Genomic DNA, 19,064 nt, shown 5'->3' with positions numbered 1-19,064 from the left:
AAACAACCTATTGTACTCCTTGAGGAGATAGTTGATATTTTGATGAATGAAAACAATGGCCGTTTGGTCTTTCTTTGGTCTGGTGCTGACTCCAGGTCTACCCTAGGTGCTGACTCCTAGTGGTTTCCCTGCTTGGTGCTGACTCCAAGCAAGGCCTAGGTGCTGACTCCTAGGTCATATCTTTTATTTTTCCGTTATTTCAGTTTTGTTCTGGTTATCCTGCGTCACCCTGCCATTCAGTCCTAAGGATCATACACTACCCACCAAACTTTACCAACTTGTAAATTGTAATTTTTCTCCTTTTATGCATGTATTTTAATGAGAAGACTTGTTATGCTTAATTCACAGCTTTAGATCACAGTAATGATGGAACTTATTGTTTTTGAAACTCTTTTATGTGAGGGATGTATTAGTTTTTTAAATTATTTTTATGTGAGGGATGTATTATAATGTTGCTGCTTGCCTTTTTCAGTAGCATGTCCTGTGGCGTTCAAAAACACACTCTTTTCGACATATGGAACTCTCCATGTGGTTATTTGACAGTAAGCTTTTCGTGGCTTACTGCATTGAAGTTTATGGCTATAAACAGTCTATGTTGAACATTTTATTCTATTTTGTTAACAGAATTTTATGAGGTGTATTGTAAGAGTAACCTTGACTAATTTAGTTCCTACTCTTTTTAGCTAAGCAACTATGACTAAAGGTATGTATTAGATAGCTCGTATTGCTATTTAAACAACACAGGTCCAGGGTTGCTCTCATTAGTTGGATACATCACATAGTTGTCAATTGGAGATTATAACGTGTAGCTTGACCTCTCTTTCACAAAAGTCAGAAGTGCCAAAAATTAGTTAGTCTCTGACTCTCTGTAATTGAAATTTTATACATCTTTTTTCTAATTGCTGTTGTCCAAACAATTGAATTGTTTATAGGAATTGGGAACCTTATCACTTTGCATCAGTAGGATTTGGGGACTGTGAAATTAGATGATGAGAGGAGATTGAAGGAGAAATTGGAGCTGAGAGCTTGAAATTACGACCAGGTGGAGTATCAGTCTGACTGGCGCAAAGAGAGGGAGAGCTCGCAGAGTAGCTACAGAAAGCTTCTGAAGACCAAACTGGAGAATTGGTTGAGAATAAAAGAATCACTTGGCATTGCACATTATACATAAAAAGTTGAAATCATAGCTTTAAGATCTACCTACCACCATAGTGAGTACAGTGGCGACGCCACGTTCAGGCCAGGGTGTTCCCAGGAACACCCTGACCTGGAAAAAAAAAATTATATATAATAATTAAGAAAAATTTATTTGTTTACCCTTAAAAAAAAATTAGGAACACCCTCATCCAAAATTAGGAACACCCTCAACCAAAAACAGATTTCGGGCCTAAACAAAAACTCTTGATTTCCCATACAAAATAATGAAAATATAAACCTATAATCCAAACAAAGCAGATATAGATCAGTAATGGAGGTGAGGAGAAGTTGTGTTGGGTAGAGGCAGCTTGAGAGAGGAGCATGGAGGTGCTATTAGGGATGAACGATGCTTGTTGAAAGAAGCATGGTGGCCACGTAAAATGATGCTTGAGGAGAACATTGAGAGAGAAGAAAAGCTATAACTAAAAAAAAAAAGCTGTGACTAAGAAATAAGGACGAAGAAAGAATAGAAGAAAGAAAAGAGGAAAGTGATCTGAAGAAAAATCTAGAAGAGACAGGCACGTGTGAAAGGAGAGGAAAAAGGTTAAAGGAAAAATGCACATAAGTTAAAAAAAGAAGAAGAAAAGCTTTGGGGGTTTCTGGAACTATAGGTCCAACGTTTTCTCTAGGTCGTGCTTGTAAAGCTCTTGGGCTGGGTTTCTTTCTGTTTTTTCTTTTGTTTGTTTTTTTTTTTTTCCCCCTTCTAATTAATATACTTCAACCATTTCAGTATTAAAAAAAAAAAAGAAAAAAAAAAACCTGACGTAGAAAACAATGGGAAATATGCATGTATTTTAATGAGAAGACTTGTTATGCTTAATTCACAGCTTTAGATCACAGTAATGATGGAACTTATTGTTTTTGAAACTCTTTTATGTGAGGGATGTATTAGTTTTTTAAATTATTTTTATGTGAGGGATGTATTATAATGTTGCTGCTTGCCTTTTTCAGTAGCATGTCCTGTGGCGCTCAAAAACACACTCTTTTCGACATATGGAACTCTCCATGTGGTTATTTGACAGTAAGCTTTTCGTGGCTTACTGCATTGAAGTTTACGGCTATAAACAGTCTATGTTGAACATTTTATTCTATTTTGTTAACAGAATTTTATGAGGTGTATTGTAAGAGTAACCTTGACTAATTTAGTTCCTACTCTTTTTAGCTAAGCAACTATGACTAAAGGTATGTATTAGATAGCTCATATTGCTATTTAAACAACACAGGTCCAGGGTTGCTCTCATTAGTTGGATACATCACATAGTTGTCAATTGGAGATTATAACGTGTAGCTTGACCTCTCTTTCACAAAAGTCAGAAGTGCCAAAAATTAGTTAGTCTCTGACTCTCTGTAATTGAAATTTTATACTTCTTTTTTCTAATTGCTGTTGTCCAAACAATTGAATTGTTTATAGGAATTGGGAACCTTACACTTTGCATCAGTAGGATTTGGGGACTGTGAAATTAGATGATGAGAGGAGATTGAAGGAGAAATTGGAGCTGAGAGCTTGAAATTACGACCAGGTGGAGTATCAGTCTGACTGGCGCAAAGAGAGGGAGAGCTCGCAGAGTAGCTACGGAATGCTTCTGAAGACCAAACTGGAGAATTGGTTGAGAATAAAAGAGTCACTTGGCATTGCACATTGTACATAAAAAGTTGAAATCATAGCTTTAAGATCTACCTACCACCATAGTGAGTACTATATTAATTGAACTATCTAGTAAGCCCATCTCCATTATTATTATTATTTTTTTTTTCCTTCTAAATTTTTATTGATAGTGAAACATAGAATTTTAGCTTTTTATTTGATAATTTTGTCTATATCAATTTCATTTCAGAATTTCAGCTACTTTACTATTGACATTGGATGTAAAGTGAAATATTTACCCTGCATTACATTGATTTTTATTGGAATCTTGGAGAGAAAGTCGCATTAGTGAAATTTGAAGATCAGGTGATAAACTTTTGGGTTGTGATAGACTGATAGTTTCTTATCATTGTTAACTATGAAGGTCTATTGCTGATAATTTCTTATCATTTTCCACAAAGATCATGTTCACTTTCAAAGATTTCAAAATGGACCTATAAAAGAAGGGACACAACAAAAAAGGAGGTTTGTGCCATAATTCAAAAATATTCTTCTCAGTTTGCACATGCCCTTTATGAAAAGTTGATTCCTGTATAGGTTATTTTCCATCTCACTTTATTTATATTTATAGTACTTCTTAATTTGTATTCGGGCACATATTAGACCCTCCCACTATATTACCCAAACAATCAATTTTTTTTCTTATTTAATAGTTCTATTTAGTTAATGTGAATTAATAGGAGGGACTTTGTTGCAGACATTTAATGAAAAGAAGCAGCCTAGCTATTTGTAAGGATCCATCCCCCCGGCAGAAGGTATAATGTTGAAAACAACACCCAAGAAAGAATTTGTATCTTGCTGAATATACATAGTTTTTCAAAACAAAGTCTAATTATAGGATAGATATGAGATTTATATAGAAATGGAAAACTTTGGCTTATATTTTTACTCGTTATTTGAATTTAAGTTAGTTTTAGCATGGTGAGATGATTCACATGATTATGTTTCAGTGTAAACAACCTTCCCTACTATTCTTTGATCTTTGAAAATAAAATTTCAATGTTGATGATGGACCTGGGAGAATGCTTAAGGCACATATTATTAGCTGATTGTTTAATCCTTTTGTTTCCATGTTCCTCTCTGCTGCACATTTTATGGTCTGCTCAGCATTGTGGGCCAGTCTCCAGTGAATTTATAGCTGAGGAAAGAAAATCCCAAAGGGCAAACAAACAATGAACTTTTCATGTGTGTTTATGTAAAGTGCCTCTTTCTTTGGTCTTATCCATCTTTTAAAACAACAAGAAGTTAGAGATAATACTAGAAATTTGTGTTGGAAGCTGATATGCTTTAATTTTCTTTTGTTTGTTTTAATTTAGTGTATGCCATAATGTCACATAGCAGTATAGAACAAAAACCAAGGTCTTTAGTCCTCAATTTTTATATTTGTAAAATTTCAGGCAAGTTGTTCATGGTCATTCGAGCTAGAGGAGGCTAACCCGTTATTAGGTGTTCAAAACCAGTGAGAACATGTAAATGGCAAAGCAATACATCTCATTTTGCAAGTCTAGTGATTACAATATTTTTTGTCTTCATTTCAATTCAGGTATATAGTGCCACTGCTCTACGTGGTTTTGTTTTGTTTCAGTTTTGGTCTTGTTGAATAGGATATGCCTCCAATTCTAACTGTTGATAATGAATTTCTCCACGGTATCTGCAATTTTCTATAACATGCTTTTGGAAGCAAGAACTTCGTAATGCCATAAGCTTTCTCTTTTCTTATGTGATTTCCCTGCCCTTTCAGTCCTAAGGATCTTAGGCTACTACCAAACTTTACCTACTTGTAAATTGTATTTTTCTCCTTTTAAGCATATATTTTAATGAGAAGACTTGTTAGGCTTACTTTACAGCTTTAGATCACAGTAATGATGGAACTTATATAGTTTTTGAAAAAAAAATTCTTGGGAGGGATGTATGAGTTTTTAAATTCTTTTTGTGTGAGGGATGTATTATAATGTTACTGCTTGCTTCTTTCAGTAGTGTCCTATGGATTCAAAAAACAGGTCTTTTTGACATATGAAAATCAAATGAATGTTTAATTTTACATAGTTGTCATGGAACTTCCATGTGCTTATTTGACAGTAACTTTGTTTAGCTTACCGCATAAATGTTTACGGGTATACCCAGTCTATGTTGAACACTGCACTCTATTTTGTTTAACATTGAGGTGTATTATAAGATAACCTTGGCTATTTAGTTTCTACTCTTTTAGCCAGTACCTATGATAAGCCAACGGGGACTTGTGAGTGGTAAGTGCTGGGCACTTTGTGCAACCACCTAGGATTTGAGTCTGTCTGCCCACAGGAGTTTGTTGGTGGGCAAACTTAGAGGGGGGTGTACTCAATGAGATGACTCCACATAGGAAAAGGCGACCCTTCAGCTGGGTGGATGTCTAGCTTGGCTCCCTGCATAAAGGCCCCTATTTTTCATTCTCCAAAAAAAAAAAAAAAAAAAAAAGTACCTATAACTAAAGGCATGTGATAGCTCATATTGCTATGTAAACAATACAGGTTCTCTTTATTTGTTACTAGAATCCCAATGCTTAAGGGCTCTCTTTAGGTGGATACATCACATAGTTGGGCAATTAAATCAATTGGTGATTTATAACGTGTAGCTTGACCTCTCTCTCACAAAAGTCAAAAGTGCCAAAAATTAGTCTCTAAGGGCCATTTGGTAGCGGTGTATAAGTACAGGTTTGAAATGATATGAAAATTTTGACTTATTAAACATTGTAAAAATACGTGTTTAAAGTATTTATAATGCAAAAAATGTGTTAAATATTTTAAAACGTGAAAAAATATAATTGTGAGTTTAGTAGGTGTATGTGTTTTTTTTTTTTTTTTTGGTTGAAAGGAACTTTAAATAAACTAAACAGCCAAAATGGCTAAGTTAGCGGCTGAATGCCTACAAAAGCTTTCCCCACTCTCATCCGAATATACTAAGGCTAAAATATCATCAGATGGGAGAATATCAAAAATTACAAATTCTTCTTGTAAATAACATCCTTCGCATCAGCACATTTGTTTGCCAAGAAGAGTTCTAACGCATCATACTCCTTGCTGTTTGATTGCAGATTATTGCTGGACAGTATGTGTTTTTTTTTTTTTAAGTGATTACTCTACCATAAAAGTATGTCATTTTATTTAAGGAGGGAGAAAAAGAAAGAAAAAAAAGAAGGGAGAATGATAGATGATGTGAAAGAGGTGGGACCATGGGAGACAAAAAAAAGATAAAAAAAATAAAAAGGGGTTGAAGCATGAGACTCCTGTTTCGGTTATGCTTGATCAAGTGGGTCACATAATTTTTAATTTATTTATAAAATGATCACTCAATAATGTTACTTGAAAACTATAGCAATGTAAATTAAAAACTAAAAATGAGTTCTCAAAATATATGTTTTAAATAACCTAATTTGAGCATTGTAACTCAGTTTATTCTTAATAAAATATCATTACCAAACACTTTTTTTTTTTACCTCCACAAGCCTTGACGCTCTGTAATTGAAATTTTATACGTCTTTTTTCTAATTTAATTTTTTTTTTCTTTTTCTGTTGTCCAAACAATTGAATTGTATTTTAGGACTTGGAACCTTATCACTTTGCATCGCAGTGTAGCCACAGAAAGTTTCTGAAGACCAAACCGGAGAATGGGGGTGTCAAGTCCTGTCGGCACTTGCCATCAAGTCCTGCAAGTATACGTTTGACAATGCCAAGTTGTTCAAAACCACAGCTAGCTGTCTAAACCCAGCAAGGAAAGTGAGGTACTCACTCTCTGACTTCTTCTTTGGGTTGTAGAACTCACTGTCAGTTCCATTGGTACCCTTCTCAACCTTTGAAACTAAGCGTTCTTTCCAACCATCTGGGACTTCATAGATGTGCTCGGCTGAGTCTTTCTTGCTTGAGTTGCCACCATAGCCACCATAGTTAGCAGCACTAGCAGCAGTGCCATAGTAGAGCTGGCAGGTTGGAGTGTCAGCAAGTGAAGGAGGAGAGGTAGTTAAAATTGCGGTGGCAAGGTCTGTGGCAGTTAAAGTGGTTGTTAAGGTGGTGGTTAAGGATGATTTGGAATTGGAAGGTGGGATATGGAGGTTAGGTTTGGTTGAAGGTGGAGTTTGAGGTGGTTTTGTAGGGTTTGTGGTGGTGGAGGAGAAGAGGGCTGAGGGAGAGAATATGGTGGCCATGGGATTGGATGGATAGGTGGGCGTGGCTCTGTTTTTTGTGTTATCTTCTACTGATGTTTGAAGATGGTAAGATTTTTGCCTTATCCAAGGATATGGCAAGAGAGGTTGCTTTAACCAACATTCGGGTGGCCTAGCTGGTTAGATACCAAGTCAACAAGTTTCAAGACTTGAGTTCAACTCTCAACAACTAGTTGTGTGTTGGTGCTCCTTATACCCTATCTTCATCCCGAATAATCCAAATGATAATAAGTAAGTTTCTCACGGACCAGAAGTATGGGATCTCACCCGAGAGCGGATAGAGTGTTACTACGGTTATGCCTAGATAAGGAAGCTGTACTTATCGCCCCCTGTACCCACTTTTTTTTAGCAAAAAAAAGGTCGCTTTAGGATGCAAGATTGATATCACTTGGCAAATGGCAATTATGTGGATGTAGGAATTAGGCCACTGCCTATTGCACAGCACAAGGATTAGTCAATATGGATGTTGTATCAATAAGTACAAAGATTGAGAAATATTAAATATATTACAATTCTTATTTTATAAAAAACATAATAAATTAATGTTATTATAAAAATAAAAACAAAAGGTAAAAAACATAATAAAATAATGTCACAATTATTTTTATGTGATTAGACACATTATTTTATAAATGTTATAGAGTAAAATTTTTCCTATCTTATCATCACTTTCTCTTCATTTATTATATTGTTTGATTAAGTAGTATCAATTATATTCTTTCATATTAATTAGGAAGTTTTTTTAGTAAAATTTGTCATAGTTTGTTCCTAAGAAAAAGTAAAAAAATTTTGGTTGCAATTTTAGAGATTTTAGATGATAGGTTGCAAGCTCCTACTTTGCATGACACGGGTAAATCCTTGAGTGTGTGGGTGAGGCTACTGCCCATATGGCCAAAAGACAACATGCAAAAGGGGTACTGTGTGACGCATCATTCCCTGCTGCCCATGGGGGGATAGATAAATCCTTGAGGGTGTGGGTGAGGCTAGGCAGCGCCAATAGACCACATGTCAAAAGAGATACATGTCATGCTAGTGTGTTTCGGTTCTTAGTGACATTTTCGTCTTGGTGGCACCTTAGGTGAAGTTTCTAGTTTTGAAATGGTATTGAATATTTTTATTTCTCACAGTGAATTAAATATAGTTTCATAGTTATTTTGGAAAGCTTGGTGCTATATTATTTCTATCATTCTTGTCATGTTGTTAATGAAATTGATTTTGCATAAATTAAATGAAAATTTCCAAATTATAGCATGCTTTGTAAAATGCTTATTATCATGAAACTTGCATTTCCCCCACCCTATTAATTATGCTATTTACTAGGTTTTAACTTATTCCACTCTCTAACAATTTTACAGATAAATTTGCTATACCTCGGGCACGGTGCTTGTTTTATCAGTGGTGATTAGAGCATTATTGAGAGATTTATGCTATGATTGGTTGGTGACTCAACTTACTAAATTTATCGAGACCATAGCTAATTCTATCGGAGGTTGGGCTCTTGAGATTTGTTAGCCTTGGACATAGTAGGCCTAGATTTTGTCATTGAGGTTGCCTATCCTAGGAAGAATGTGATTATATGTTGATCCACTTGGAGTTTTGGAATTTTATGTATACTAGTTGCAGACCCGCGCAATGCGCGGGATAATTTTGATGTCATATTATTTTTTGTTAAGTAAAGAATGAGAATGATAGTTGAGATTTATAAGTAATAGTCCCAAACTCATCTCACAATAATGTGATTACATTGTAATATATATAATAAATTTTATGTAAGTGAAGAAGTCTTTATCTTGATTTTGTGTTTGTGTGTGTATTTTTTTTTTTTTAGCAAAGAAACATGTTGCATTTTACTTTCAATTATTATATATAACAAAATATTTTGTAATACGTTAGAATAGTGTGAGATATGTATCAAAACACAACACAATTAAAAACTGGAAAATGTATAATTTTTATTAGAACATGAAAATGAATCTTGTTGGTTTCATATGAAAGCTAACATTATTTTGCATTTTTGGAGAAATTACTGAGCAATTTATCCAAACTTTGTTTCCATTTTATCACATAAGAACTATTAAACAAAATTATAATAGTTTCTATTTTGATAATCACTAAACTCATGTATGAGAATCAACTATTACAAAAAAATTTCTCCCCAAAACATATATTGAATCTTGTTGGTTTCATATGAAAGCTAACATTATTTTGCATTTTTGGAGAAATTACTGAGCAATTTATCCAAACTTTGTTTCCATTTTATCACATAAGAACTATTAAACAAAATTATAATAGTTTCTATTTTGATAATCACTAAACTCATGTATGAGAATCAACTATTACAAAAAAATTTCTCCCCAAAACATATATTGATTTCTATTATTCCTTTCCATACAATTTAAAAAATGTGAACAACTAAGGAAGCTAAATGTGTAGTTGATCGTTTCTGCAAAAAATAAAAATGTGTAGTTGATCTTAATCAATCAATAAATAGCATAAAAGGGGTAGGGGAAAGCAAACGTAATCACAGTATAATTTTTTATATATGTCCATATTTGTTTTTGTATAATAATACTCTTGCTTTCTAAAATATTCATGGTGCAACTGTATCTTGTTTGATCTCTCCCAGTTCTGCCACTTTAACCCAACTCACAACATATAAACCAATGATCATGAAAAAGGACCTAGCAAAATGAAGCCAAACACAATTTCTAATTTTTAGTGATAATAAAAGAGAGATTAAAAGATATCACAAATATGTAGTGATAATTAAAAAAAAAAATTCCATCACAAATACTATACTTATTGGTTTTAAGAGAGATTAAAAGAGAACAAATCTATATATTACTAAAAGCTGAAGCGTAGCATTTAATGTTGCTACGCTCATATTGAGCCACATCAGCAGCCATCTCATTCCCATTTTCTTTTTTGAATTTTCTTATGCATTTAAAGTCCAATTCTTATGCATTTAATTCCACCATAAAGCCCAAGCCCACTCCCAAAACCTTTTCAACTAAATCCCTTTGTCAAACCTGATGTTTTTTCACGGTTACAACTTATCCTGTACCCTTTCCTTCTGTTACACGACTCAAAGTTCTGTCTCCAACGTTTTCATTCATCGTTTCAGGTTTAGTCCCTTCCCCTTCCCCTTCCCCTTCCTCACCTCTTATTTCTCACGGTTTCAGCTTCTATTTTACTGTTTCACTCACAGTTTCATCTTCCTGTTCTACGGTTTCAGCTTCTGTTTCGGCTTCTAATTGCAGCCTCTCTTTCTTCCTTCCTTCCTATATAAATACTAACGTAAGCGGGTGGTTCAGTTGAGATATCCCTACATCCCAATTTCTTTTGTGCTGTATTCTTTTGCTTGATGGTTTTTTTTTTTTTTTCCCCTTTCTACGTTTGTTTCTGCCTAGGGTGTTGAATTTGTTACTACTGGGTTATTTAATTGGAGCACTGCTTCTTTTGGGTATGTTCTTTATGATTTTCTAGCTATATTGAATCTATATATTAAATCTGTCACCTTTTACTATTCCGTGCTGTGCTCTATTCTTTTGCTTGATGGTTGTTTTTTTTTTTTTTTTTTTTTTTGGTTAATAAAATTTCCTTTTCTAACCCAAAAAAAAAAAAAAAAAAAAAAAAAATCAGAGTCAGATACTACATTTGGTATCTTCCCACCCTTTAATGCTTTATGCTTTATGCTTTGAAAGCTGCGTAGGGTGAAAAAAGTGTTTCACACCGAGACCACCAATTGAGAAATCAAAAAAATAACAAAAACACTTGCAGTTTTCTTGAACGCTCACAGAACAAAGTAAATCCATCTTCAGTCTTCAGTCTTTGACTCCTGACTCAATTTTCTGAGGAGTCTCTTTGGCTACTTCATTTCCCATATATTTTCTTCTTTCCCACGAACGAATCATGTCAATTATCGGAGAGGCTGCTCTGTCCGCTTTCTTTGAGGTGCTGTTTGAAAAGTTAACCTCCTCTGATGTGTTGAAGATCTTTAAGCAAGAGAGACTTCATGCTGACCTCAAGAAGTGGAAGACAAAGTTACCGAAAATCCGTGCAGTTTTGGATGACGCAGAAGAAAAGCAGATGACAAGCAAGTTGGTGAAGATCTGGTTGGATGAGCTCGGAGACTTGGCTTATGATGCAGACGACATCTTGGACGAGTGTGCTACTGAAGCCTTGCGACGTAAGGTGAATGCAGAAGCTGCTACAAGCAAGGTATGAAAGTTCATCCCTACTTGTTGCGTGGGTTTCAATCCAAGTTCTGTTATTTTCGATGCCAATATGCGGTCCAAGATTGACAAGGTTGATGCAAGACTGCAAAGAATTGTGACAGAGATGAATGGTTTGGGATTGATAGAAAATACTGGGAGAAGGACTAGAACAACAAGATCATGGGTGCCCACAACTTCTCTACTGAATGAGGGTCATGTTTACGGGAGGGATGAAGATAAAAAGGCTATTGTGAAGTTGCTGTTGAGCCGTGAATTGGGTGATGCTCAACTCTCTGTGATTTCCATACTTGGTATGGGGGGATTGGGCAAGACAACTCTTGCCCAACTAGTTTACAATGACGATGTTGTGAGCCGTTGTTTTGATTTAAAAGTGTTAAACTACCGATTGTCCCAAAAGCTTAAGCTTTTAGGAAATGGTGAATTTAATCACTTAACCATAAGTCTAACACTCCCCCTCACTTGTGGGCTTAAACTTCCCCTTAATAAGTGGGGGCCCAACAAGTGGGAATTTAACATTTTAAATGGGAGGTAGAGTAAAGCCAGGAATCGAACTTATGATCTCCTGCTCTGATACCATGTTAAACTACCGATTGTCCCAAAAGCTTAAGCTTTTAGGAAATGGTGAATTTAATCACTTAACCATAAGTCTAACAAAAAGCATGGGTTTGTGTTTCTGATGATTTTGACATTGTAAGGGTGTCAAAAGTGATCCTACAATCTCTTATTGCTCCTGAGATTTACGATGTTAATGATTTGAATTTACTACAAGTCATATTGAAGGAGAAATTATTTGGCAAGAAGTTCCTATTCATTTTGGATGACGTTTGGAATGAAGACTATGATAATTGGACTAAACTATGTAGTCCATTTGAATTTGGAGCTGCAGGAAGTAAGATTATTGTCACAACTCGAAATTATGACGTTTCATCAACAATGGGAACTACTCCAACTTTCGAGTTAAAAGTTTTGTCAAATAATGCTTGTTGGCGAATATTTACCCAACACGCATTGGGGGCAACAAATTTTACCATGCATCCAGAACTTGAAGAAATTGGTAGAAAAATTTTATGTAGGGGTAAGGTTTCACCTTTGGCAACAAAAGTACTTGAAGGTCATTTACGCACTACAAACAATCATGATGAGTGGAAAAATGTGCTACATAGTAAGATTTGGGATATTCCAGAAGAGAAAAGCAATATTCTTTCAATTCTTAAATTGAGTTATAAATATCTTCCTTCACATTTAAAAAGGTGTTTTGCATATTGTTCTCTATTCCCAAAGGATTATGAATTTGAAGAGAAAGAGCTCGTCTTGTTATGGATGGTAGAAGGTTTGGTTCAAGAAACAAAAACAACCAAGTTGATGGAAGAGATTGGTAGTGAGTATTTTCGTGATCTACTTGTGAGATCGTTTTTTCAATGATCAAACAGTAATGAGTCACTCTTCGTCATGCATGATCTAATCAATGATATAGCTCAATTGGCAGCAGGAGGCTTGTGCTATAGATTGGAAGATATAGTGGGTGGTAATAAGCAATCCGAGATTTCTACAAAGGTACGGCATTTCTCTTACATTTGATTTGTGTTTGATGAAATCAAAAGTTTGAAGTTTTCCCCAAAGATAGGCATCTACGAACCTTCTTGCCACTACCAATTGAAAAGAGGGGCTACTTAACAAATTATGTTCTTAGTTGTTTGTTGCCACAATCAAGATACTTAAGGGTATTATCCTTAAGTGGATATGAAATCTTTGACCTACCAAATTCAATTAGTGATTTAAAACACCTCAGATATCTTAACCTTTCTAATACTTCAATTAGAAGGTTACCAGAATCAATAAGTTCTTTATATTATTTTCAGACACTGATATTGAAAGGTTGTTCTCATCTCACAATGTTACCAAAGAAATTTGGGAATCTAGTCAATCTTCGACATCTTGATATTTTAGATGTGAATTCAATCAAAGAGATGCTAGTGGGAAGAGAAGAATTAAAGAGCCTACAAACGCTATCTAATTTTGTTGTGGGAAAAGATATTGGATCCAAGATTGGAGATTTAATGAACTTGGAGTTTCTGCAGGGAAGGCTTTGTATTTCAAACTTGGCGAACGTGCTTGATGTTGAGAATGCAAGAAAGGCCAATTTAAATGGTAAGAAGAGTTTAGATGCATTGGTGATGAAATGGGAGTTAGATGATTTACAGGATGGAACAATTGCAGAAGATGTTCTTAACATGCTAAAACCTCATAGAACAATGAAAACACTTTTCATTGAAGGTTATGCTGGTGTGAAATTCCCAATGTGGTTAAGATATCCTTCCTTTCCTAATATGGTGGAGCTAAGGGTTGACAGATGTGGAAAATGTGTGTCCTTACCTGCTATAGGACAACTACTCTTTCTCAAATACCTCGTCACTACAAGAATGGCCAAGGTGCAGAGGCTTGGTCCTGAGTTTTATGGGAAAGGTTGCTTGAAGTCTCTTCAATCCCTAGAGACACTTCACTTTGAGGATATGCAAGAGTGGCAAGATTGGATTCCTTGCAAGGTTGATTACGAAGAGTTTCCTTGCTTGCGTGAGCTTTCTATCTCTCGATGCCCCAAATTGCAAGGAAAATTGCCCTGCCATCTCCCATCGTTAGAAAAATTTTCTATTCATAATTGTGAGCAGTTGGTTGTTTCAATCCCAAGCCTTCCAGTGCTTCATAAATTTGAAATTGTGGGATGCAAAGAGGTGAACATAAGCAAATTTGAGTTAAACTTGCCAACGTCGATGGTTCTTTCTATTCCAGATCTGAAAAGCTTGATGGAGGAGTTCATGCCTAGATTAGCAAAGGTAGAAAATCTGACAATAAGGGATTGTAAAGAGTTATCTCTGTGGCAAGATCGGCTTAATTCCCTTGTAACACTAGATATTAGATCAAGCCCAAGTCTGGTCAACATCAACTGCTTGATGTCTACTTTAAGGATACTAAGAATTGGAGATTGTAGTGCTTTGAAAACCTTGCTGATGTCTAATTGTACATGTCTGGAATATGCAACTATTGAGAAATGTGATTCTTTGACATTCATTTCAAGAGGAAAGTTACTTCCAACTTTGAAAAGGTTAGAGATAAAATGTTGTGAAAAATTGCTGTTTGTGGTAGATGAGGAGGGAGAGGCTTCTTCTTCGCATCCTTCTTTATTGATGAACAAGGAGAATCTTTGCAGCAACAGTTACAGCCATGGGTCTCTTCTTGAGCACTTGGAGATCAGTGATTGCCCATCTCTAAAATGCTTATGGGACTTACCTACCATGCTTAAACACCTTGAGATTCATGATTGCTTAGAGCTGACATCCTTGTCATCAAGAAACCAGTTACCTACAGCCCTTAAACGTCTTGTTGTAAGGATTTGTCCAAAGCTAGAGTCAGTAGCTGACAAGTTACAAAATAATGCGTCTCTTGAACATCTTGAAATCTGGAATTGTGAAAAACTAAAATCCTTACCTGAGGGCCTACACAAACTCTACCATCTCGATAAAATCGACATATGGGGCTGTTCAAGTTTTGTTTCCTTCCCAGATGGAGGGGCACTCCCCACTAGCCTGAGAGAGATTTCAATATCATATTGTGAGAAACTAGAGGCCTTACCTAACCTCACCAGCCTGAGAGAGCTCAAGTTTGTTGTAGTGCTTCCATGAGCTATTTAGGAGATGCAGCTAACTAATGATATTGGATCCTGATTTTAATTATATGTATCAGTTCCAAACTACCTCCATTGTCAATAGAGTTGATACTAATTTCTTTTGTAAGTTCAATAGAGCTTACTATAAATGGACACTCAACTGGAGTAAGGAAGACATGTTAAGTGGACAAGATTATACATGTTTGTTTGTTTGGACAATCAGATTAGTGTTCATATCTCCCAAAAAAATCGTCCAAATAGTTTGGGGGAAAATAAGGGCTTGTATAATTTTATTTTCATGGATTATCTTGATCTTTTTAACAACTGGGTTCCACTCCCTGGAAATTCCAATCACATGTGAACTTTTTGTGCCACTATGGGATGGTTTCTGCTCCTTAATGGCTTTAGGCGTATTTTGATTATTATTTGCATTTGTTTCAACACTCAAGAGGCTTTTAAAAGACTATGCTGGAATATTTGCTACTGGAGATGAAGTTTACCTAGTTTGGTTTCCTGCATCATCTTTGTCCGTGCCCGCAAACTTGTATATACAATATGCTACACTGTGTGCAAACATTTGAAGAGTTAGGGTTTTGGAAGTTTCCACCAATGTTTTATAGCTGTTACAAATGCTTTTCCCTTTTTCTCTATCTACATTGAATGTACAAGGTGCCTAACCATGAACACATAATCATGCACCCTAAATCTGTTGAAATTAAATTTAAAATTGTTGGGAAAAGTTCTATATAATTGTGAATAAATTTTAGCAAGTAGAGCAGAAGCACAACCATTCAAAAACACAAAGGTTTGCATGGAAACCCTTTCTCTTTGAAAGGAAAAATCACGAGACAAACTCCGAATAATTTCATTATATTAAATAAAGATTACAACACTTAGAAATACAACTTGAGCAAAAAAAAAAAAACTCTCTTTTTCTTTTCACTCACTGCTCTCTTCCCCACTATGTATCTCTCACAATTTTCTCTTACTCTCTTTATTTTTCTCTTCTCTTTTACTTGCTCTCACTCATGCAGTTCTTCAATACTGCACTGTCTTCAGTCTCACTCACTCACTCACTGGGACTTCTCTTCTTCTTGCTCATTGGCCGAATGGCCTCACTTTATATTTCTTCATCCTTTTCTTCTTTTCTTCCTTCAACGTGCCTCACAAGTTTAACATCGCATCTTCATTTACGTGGCTTGACTTTTGTACATCCCTTCATAAAAGTTGCTTGACTTTTGTACATAATTATAAAGAAAAAGATGAACCCAATTCTTCTTTTTCGGTCAAGCTACTTCAGCAAACCCATTTCACTTTACTTACTTCTCAGCACTTGTCCAACCACCTCTTTAATAAAGTGTTTTATCAAGTGTGGGCTAGACCTACAGTGCTATGATGCACCCAACAAAAATTGATCACTGCATAGAGAAAGACTAAAAGAATGGCCATTGCTATGAATTTTCATTTTACTACCAAAATGTTCCAATATTGGTAGGGGCTCCTTTGCTAAGGAAGTCGTCAACCATCTTGAAGTTGGTCTATCTTCTACAACCAAACAAAGATTTTCTTTTGCTAGCTTATAAATCTATTACAACCTTAAGTATTGGGACCAACTGACAGCATAACACAATATAAAATAGCAGAACCCACTTCTCAATCTTTAAGATTGCAATCTGAAGATGGTTCTTCTCCCATACCCAAACCATGGATTATGAGACATGAAGGCACCATGCTCAACTCTAAGCACTAAGTTTTTGACTTCAGTATAGAAATATACATAATTGTGCTGAAGTCAGTATTTTGATGCAGGGAATGTGATGTGCTTTTGCTTAGGCTAGATTGAATTTGGGAATGCATTCTAATCACAAGCTATGTCACATGGGACATATGAAATACAGCCCTGAAGCTTTGCTTGCCAGGTGCCATGTCACTCCCTCGTGCCATGTCACCATAGTGACCATACCATGTCAACATCTTCCATGTATTGCATTAGACTCGCACCTTCCACATATTAAATTAGACTCTAGCATCAGTCTTCTACTCTACACAGTGCATGACATGCTAGAATTTCAATTCCTAAAATACTACATAACAGCAGCTTGCATGGATGGTTTATGAGTTAAGGTGTTTCTCTTAATGTAATGTAATGCATTGCAATTTTTTGCAGGCAAATTTGTTTCTAGCTCCTCAGATTCATGCAGCAATTAAAAGGCATGGTAGTGCTAATTCTATAATTAATGTGCCAGTTACATTTGATTTGTAGAAAACATATATAATTTATATTAGTGGGAAAAACGTTGCAGTCTTGAGTCTTGTAACAATTATTTTTCCTTCAGAAAAACCACTAACAAAAGATAAAGGTTAGGGGTTGATTTTCAATGTTCTCATTACATATATTAACTTCATCTTCAAACTGCTTTAATGCCAAATTGTTCTTTGACCTCGGCCATCAAGAGTTTGTGGAATTACAGTAGTTAAAAAAAATTTATGACCTTGTATAGTCTACTTCTGTCAGTGAAAATCTTGCTTCTGGTCTGAGATGTATGAATTTCTGCATCCTCAAGCTAGAATTGTTGCTATGGATATTTTTGGATTTATTAGTTATGCATTGGTTTACCCATTTGTTGCTTCTTCTACCTTGTTTAATGATTATACAGCTACAAACTCTCTCTCTCTCTCTCACACACACACACATGCAGAGAAATATGCATGATAACACCTATATTTAGTAATCTTGAAATTTAGGGCCTACTTTAAAATTCATTTCTATCTGTATCTGCTGACAGGTTTCTCCTTTTTTTTTTTCTTTTTTTTCTTTTTTTGAAGACTCAATTCCCTTTCTTATCCAGATTGAATTAGGCATAAGCTACCGGCTTTCCAAGATGCTATGCCAGAAAAGCAACTAGATACTCCTCTGGCAAGTGCTAGTTAAACCAATGGGTTGAAAAGGTACGTATAAACATTGTAGAAATCAGAAATTATTAGACATTTCTTATTGATTATGTGTGTCTAGAATGTTTGTTATATATATAGGCACACACACATGCACATGTGGCCGATCCTAACTAATCTGTTCAGGATTTATATCAACCCTAAATTTGGGATTAAGGTTTTGATGTTATTGTAGTATATATGAGTTTGGTTCAGCAATGAATGATGTGACCTCCACGACCATCGAGCTTGCTAAATATCAAAATTAAGAACTATATCATCTAAAAAATGGTCAAAATTATGGTAAAAAATGTTTGATAAGCATATGGAGGACATGTAATCCAATGTTAGACTTGAGAAAACATTAATTAACCTAATTGAAAGTTTTGAAGTGATGTAATATCGCAAAAAGAGACACCATTTGTAACTCGAACCACAACAATACCGCACACATCCTAGAACCGAGGGCTATATATATATATACACACATATATATGAATTTTATTGAAATTGTTTTAAGATTACGCTTCCAATCTAAAAATTACAGCATAAAATGCCACTGCTAGATGATCAAGCTTCGAGATAGAGCTTTTCAAGGCATATTTGTATAAAGATAAAGGTGCTGTGATGAAGGTTGTCACCTCATGGAACGTGGTGGAATAATGTGAATAATAATAAGATGGTGAGCTGATGCATACAATAAATGGTTTGGTTACCTGTTTGAAGTTCCTTGAAGTTCAGTTTGCTTTTGTATCCACTAAAATTATAGTTTTGTTTACCTGTGTGTTTTCTTCCTATTGTTTACCAATAAAATATCATATTTTTAGCAGAAAAAAAATGTGTTAGGACTTCCTTAGAAACTCTTTTACAGTTCATTTATTAACCAAATAAAAATTTGCAGTAACAAATTTAGATGTAGATCGTGTCCTTTGAAAGGATGAGACGACGTACCAGTTGGCTAGAAAGACCAGTAAATTAAGAAAGACGGTGGAGCTTTTATTTTAATTTTTTATAAATAATATGTGAGAGGCTTATTTAACCATCCACAATTGGGAAGGAATATCAACTTGCATTTGAGAAACGATGGTTAGAGAGTAGTGAGCTGAAGTGCCTCATTCATTCAATTTATATAATGCGAGTCTTTCCCTCCAGGAGATGGTTAAAAACTCAAAGCTTGCATAAGCGTCTTCTTCTTTT

The 19,064-nt window shown here is 35.2% G+C and overlaps 2 protein-coding genes and 2 long non-coding RNA genes across 5 annotated transcripts; 3 read left to right on the top strand and 1 right to left on the bottom strand.

The window, feature by feature from the left end:
• The first annotated feature begins 2,005 nt into the window (after positions 1–2,005).
• Positions 2,006–4,383, top strand: LOC112015667 (uncharacterized). Of its 2 annotated transcripts, XR_010626878.1 has the most exons (7): positions 2,006–2,218; positions 2,421–2,526; positions 2,609–2,886; positions 3,033–3,148; positions 3,244–3,307; positions 3,540–3,597; positions 4,240–4,383. It is a non-coding gene; the product is annotated as an uncharacterized LOC112015667 (long non-coding RNA). The 2 variants fall into 2 exon arrangements; XR_010626877.1 differs by lacking the exon at positions 3,033–3,148 and having other exon boundaries at positions 3,207–3,307.
• Positions 4,384–6,362: 1,979 nt separating this feature from the next.
• On the bottom strand, positions 6,363–7,091 carry LOC112015650 (thylakoid lumenal 19 kDa protein, chloroplastic). Its single transcript, XM_024048085.2, has one exon. It carries the CDS (start codon positions 7,017–7,019, stop codon positions 6,495–6,497), a length of 525 nt encoding a protein of 174 aa, XP_023903853.1. The 5' UTR covers positions 7,020–7,091; the 3' UTR covers positions 6,363–6,494.
• Positions 7,092–11,567: 4,476 nt separating this feature from the next.
• Positions 11,568–14,952, top strand: LOC112015656 (putative disease resistance RPP13-like protein 1). Its single transcript, XM_024048091.1, has 3 exons — positions 11,568–11,641; positions 11,929–12,676; positions 13,135–14,952. Exons 1-3 carry the CDS (start codon positions 11,568–11,570, stop codon positions 14,950–14,952), a joined length of 2,640 nt encoding a protein of 879 aa, XP_023903859.1.
• Positions 14,953–17,797: 2,845 nt separating this feature from the next.
• On the top strand, positions 17,798–18,705 carry LOC112015649 (uncharacterized). The gene is made up of 2 exons (XR_002883244.2): positions 17,798–17,885; positions 18,415–18,705. It is a non-coding gene; the product is annotated as an uncharacterized LOC112015649 (long non-coding RNA).
• Positions 18,706–19,064: the final 359 nt, after the last annotated feature.

This window comes from Quercus suber, unplaced genomic scaffold (assembly GCF_002906115.3).
Source record: "Quercus suber isolate HL8 unplaced genomic scaffold, Cork oak 2.0 scaffold_897, whole genome shotgun sequence".
Classification (NCBI taxonomy): Eukaryota; Viridiplantae; Streptophyta; class Magnoliopsida; order Fagales; family Fagaceae; genus Quercus; species Quercus suber.
This window is presented reverse-complemented; position numbering and strand designations above follow the sequence as displayed.

Coding starts and splice junctions, on each gene's coding strand:
- LOC112015650 (XM_024048085.2), bottom strand. CDS start 7,019: ATGGCCACCATATTCTCTCCCTCAGCCCTCTTCTCCTCCACCACCACA.
- LOC112015656 (XM_024048091.1), top strand. CDS start 11,568: ATGGGGGGATTGGGCAAGACAACTCTTGCCCAACTAGTTTACAATGAC. Junction 11,642..11,928: donor GTGAGCCGTTGTTTTGATTT/AAAAGTGTTAAA, acceptor ATAAGTCTAACA/AAAAGCATGGGTTTGTGTTT. Junction 12,677..13,134: donor AGTATTTTCGTGATCTACTT/GTGAGATCGTTT, acceptor TATTATTTTCAG/ACACTGATATTGAAAGGTTG.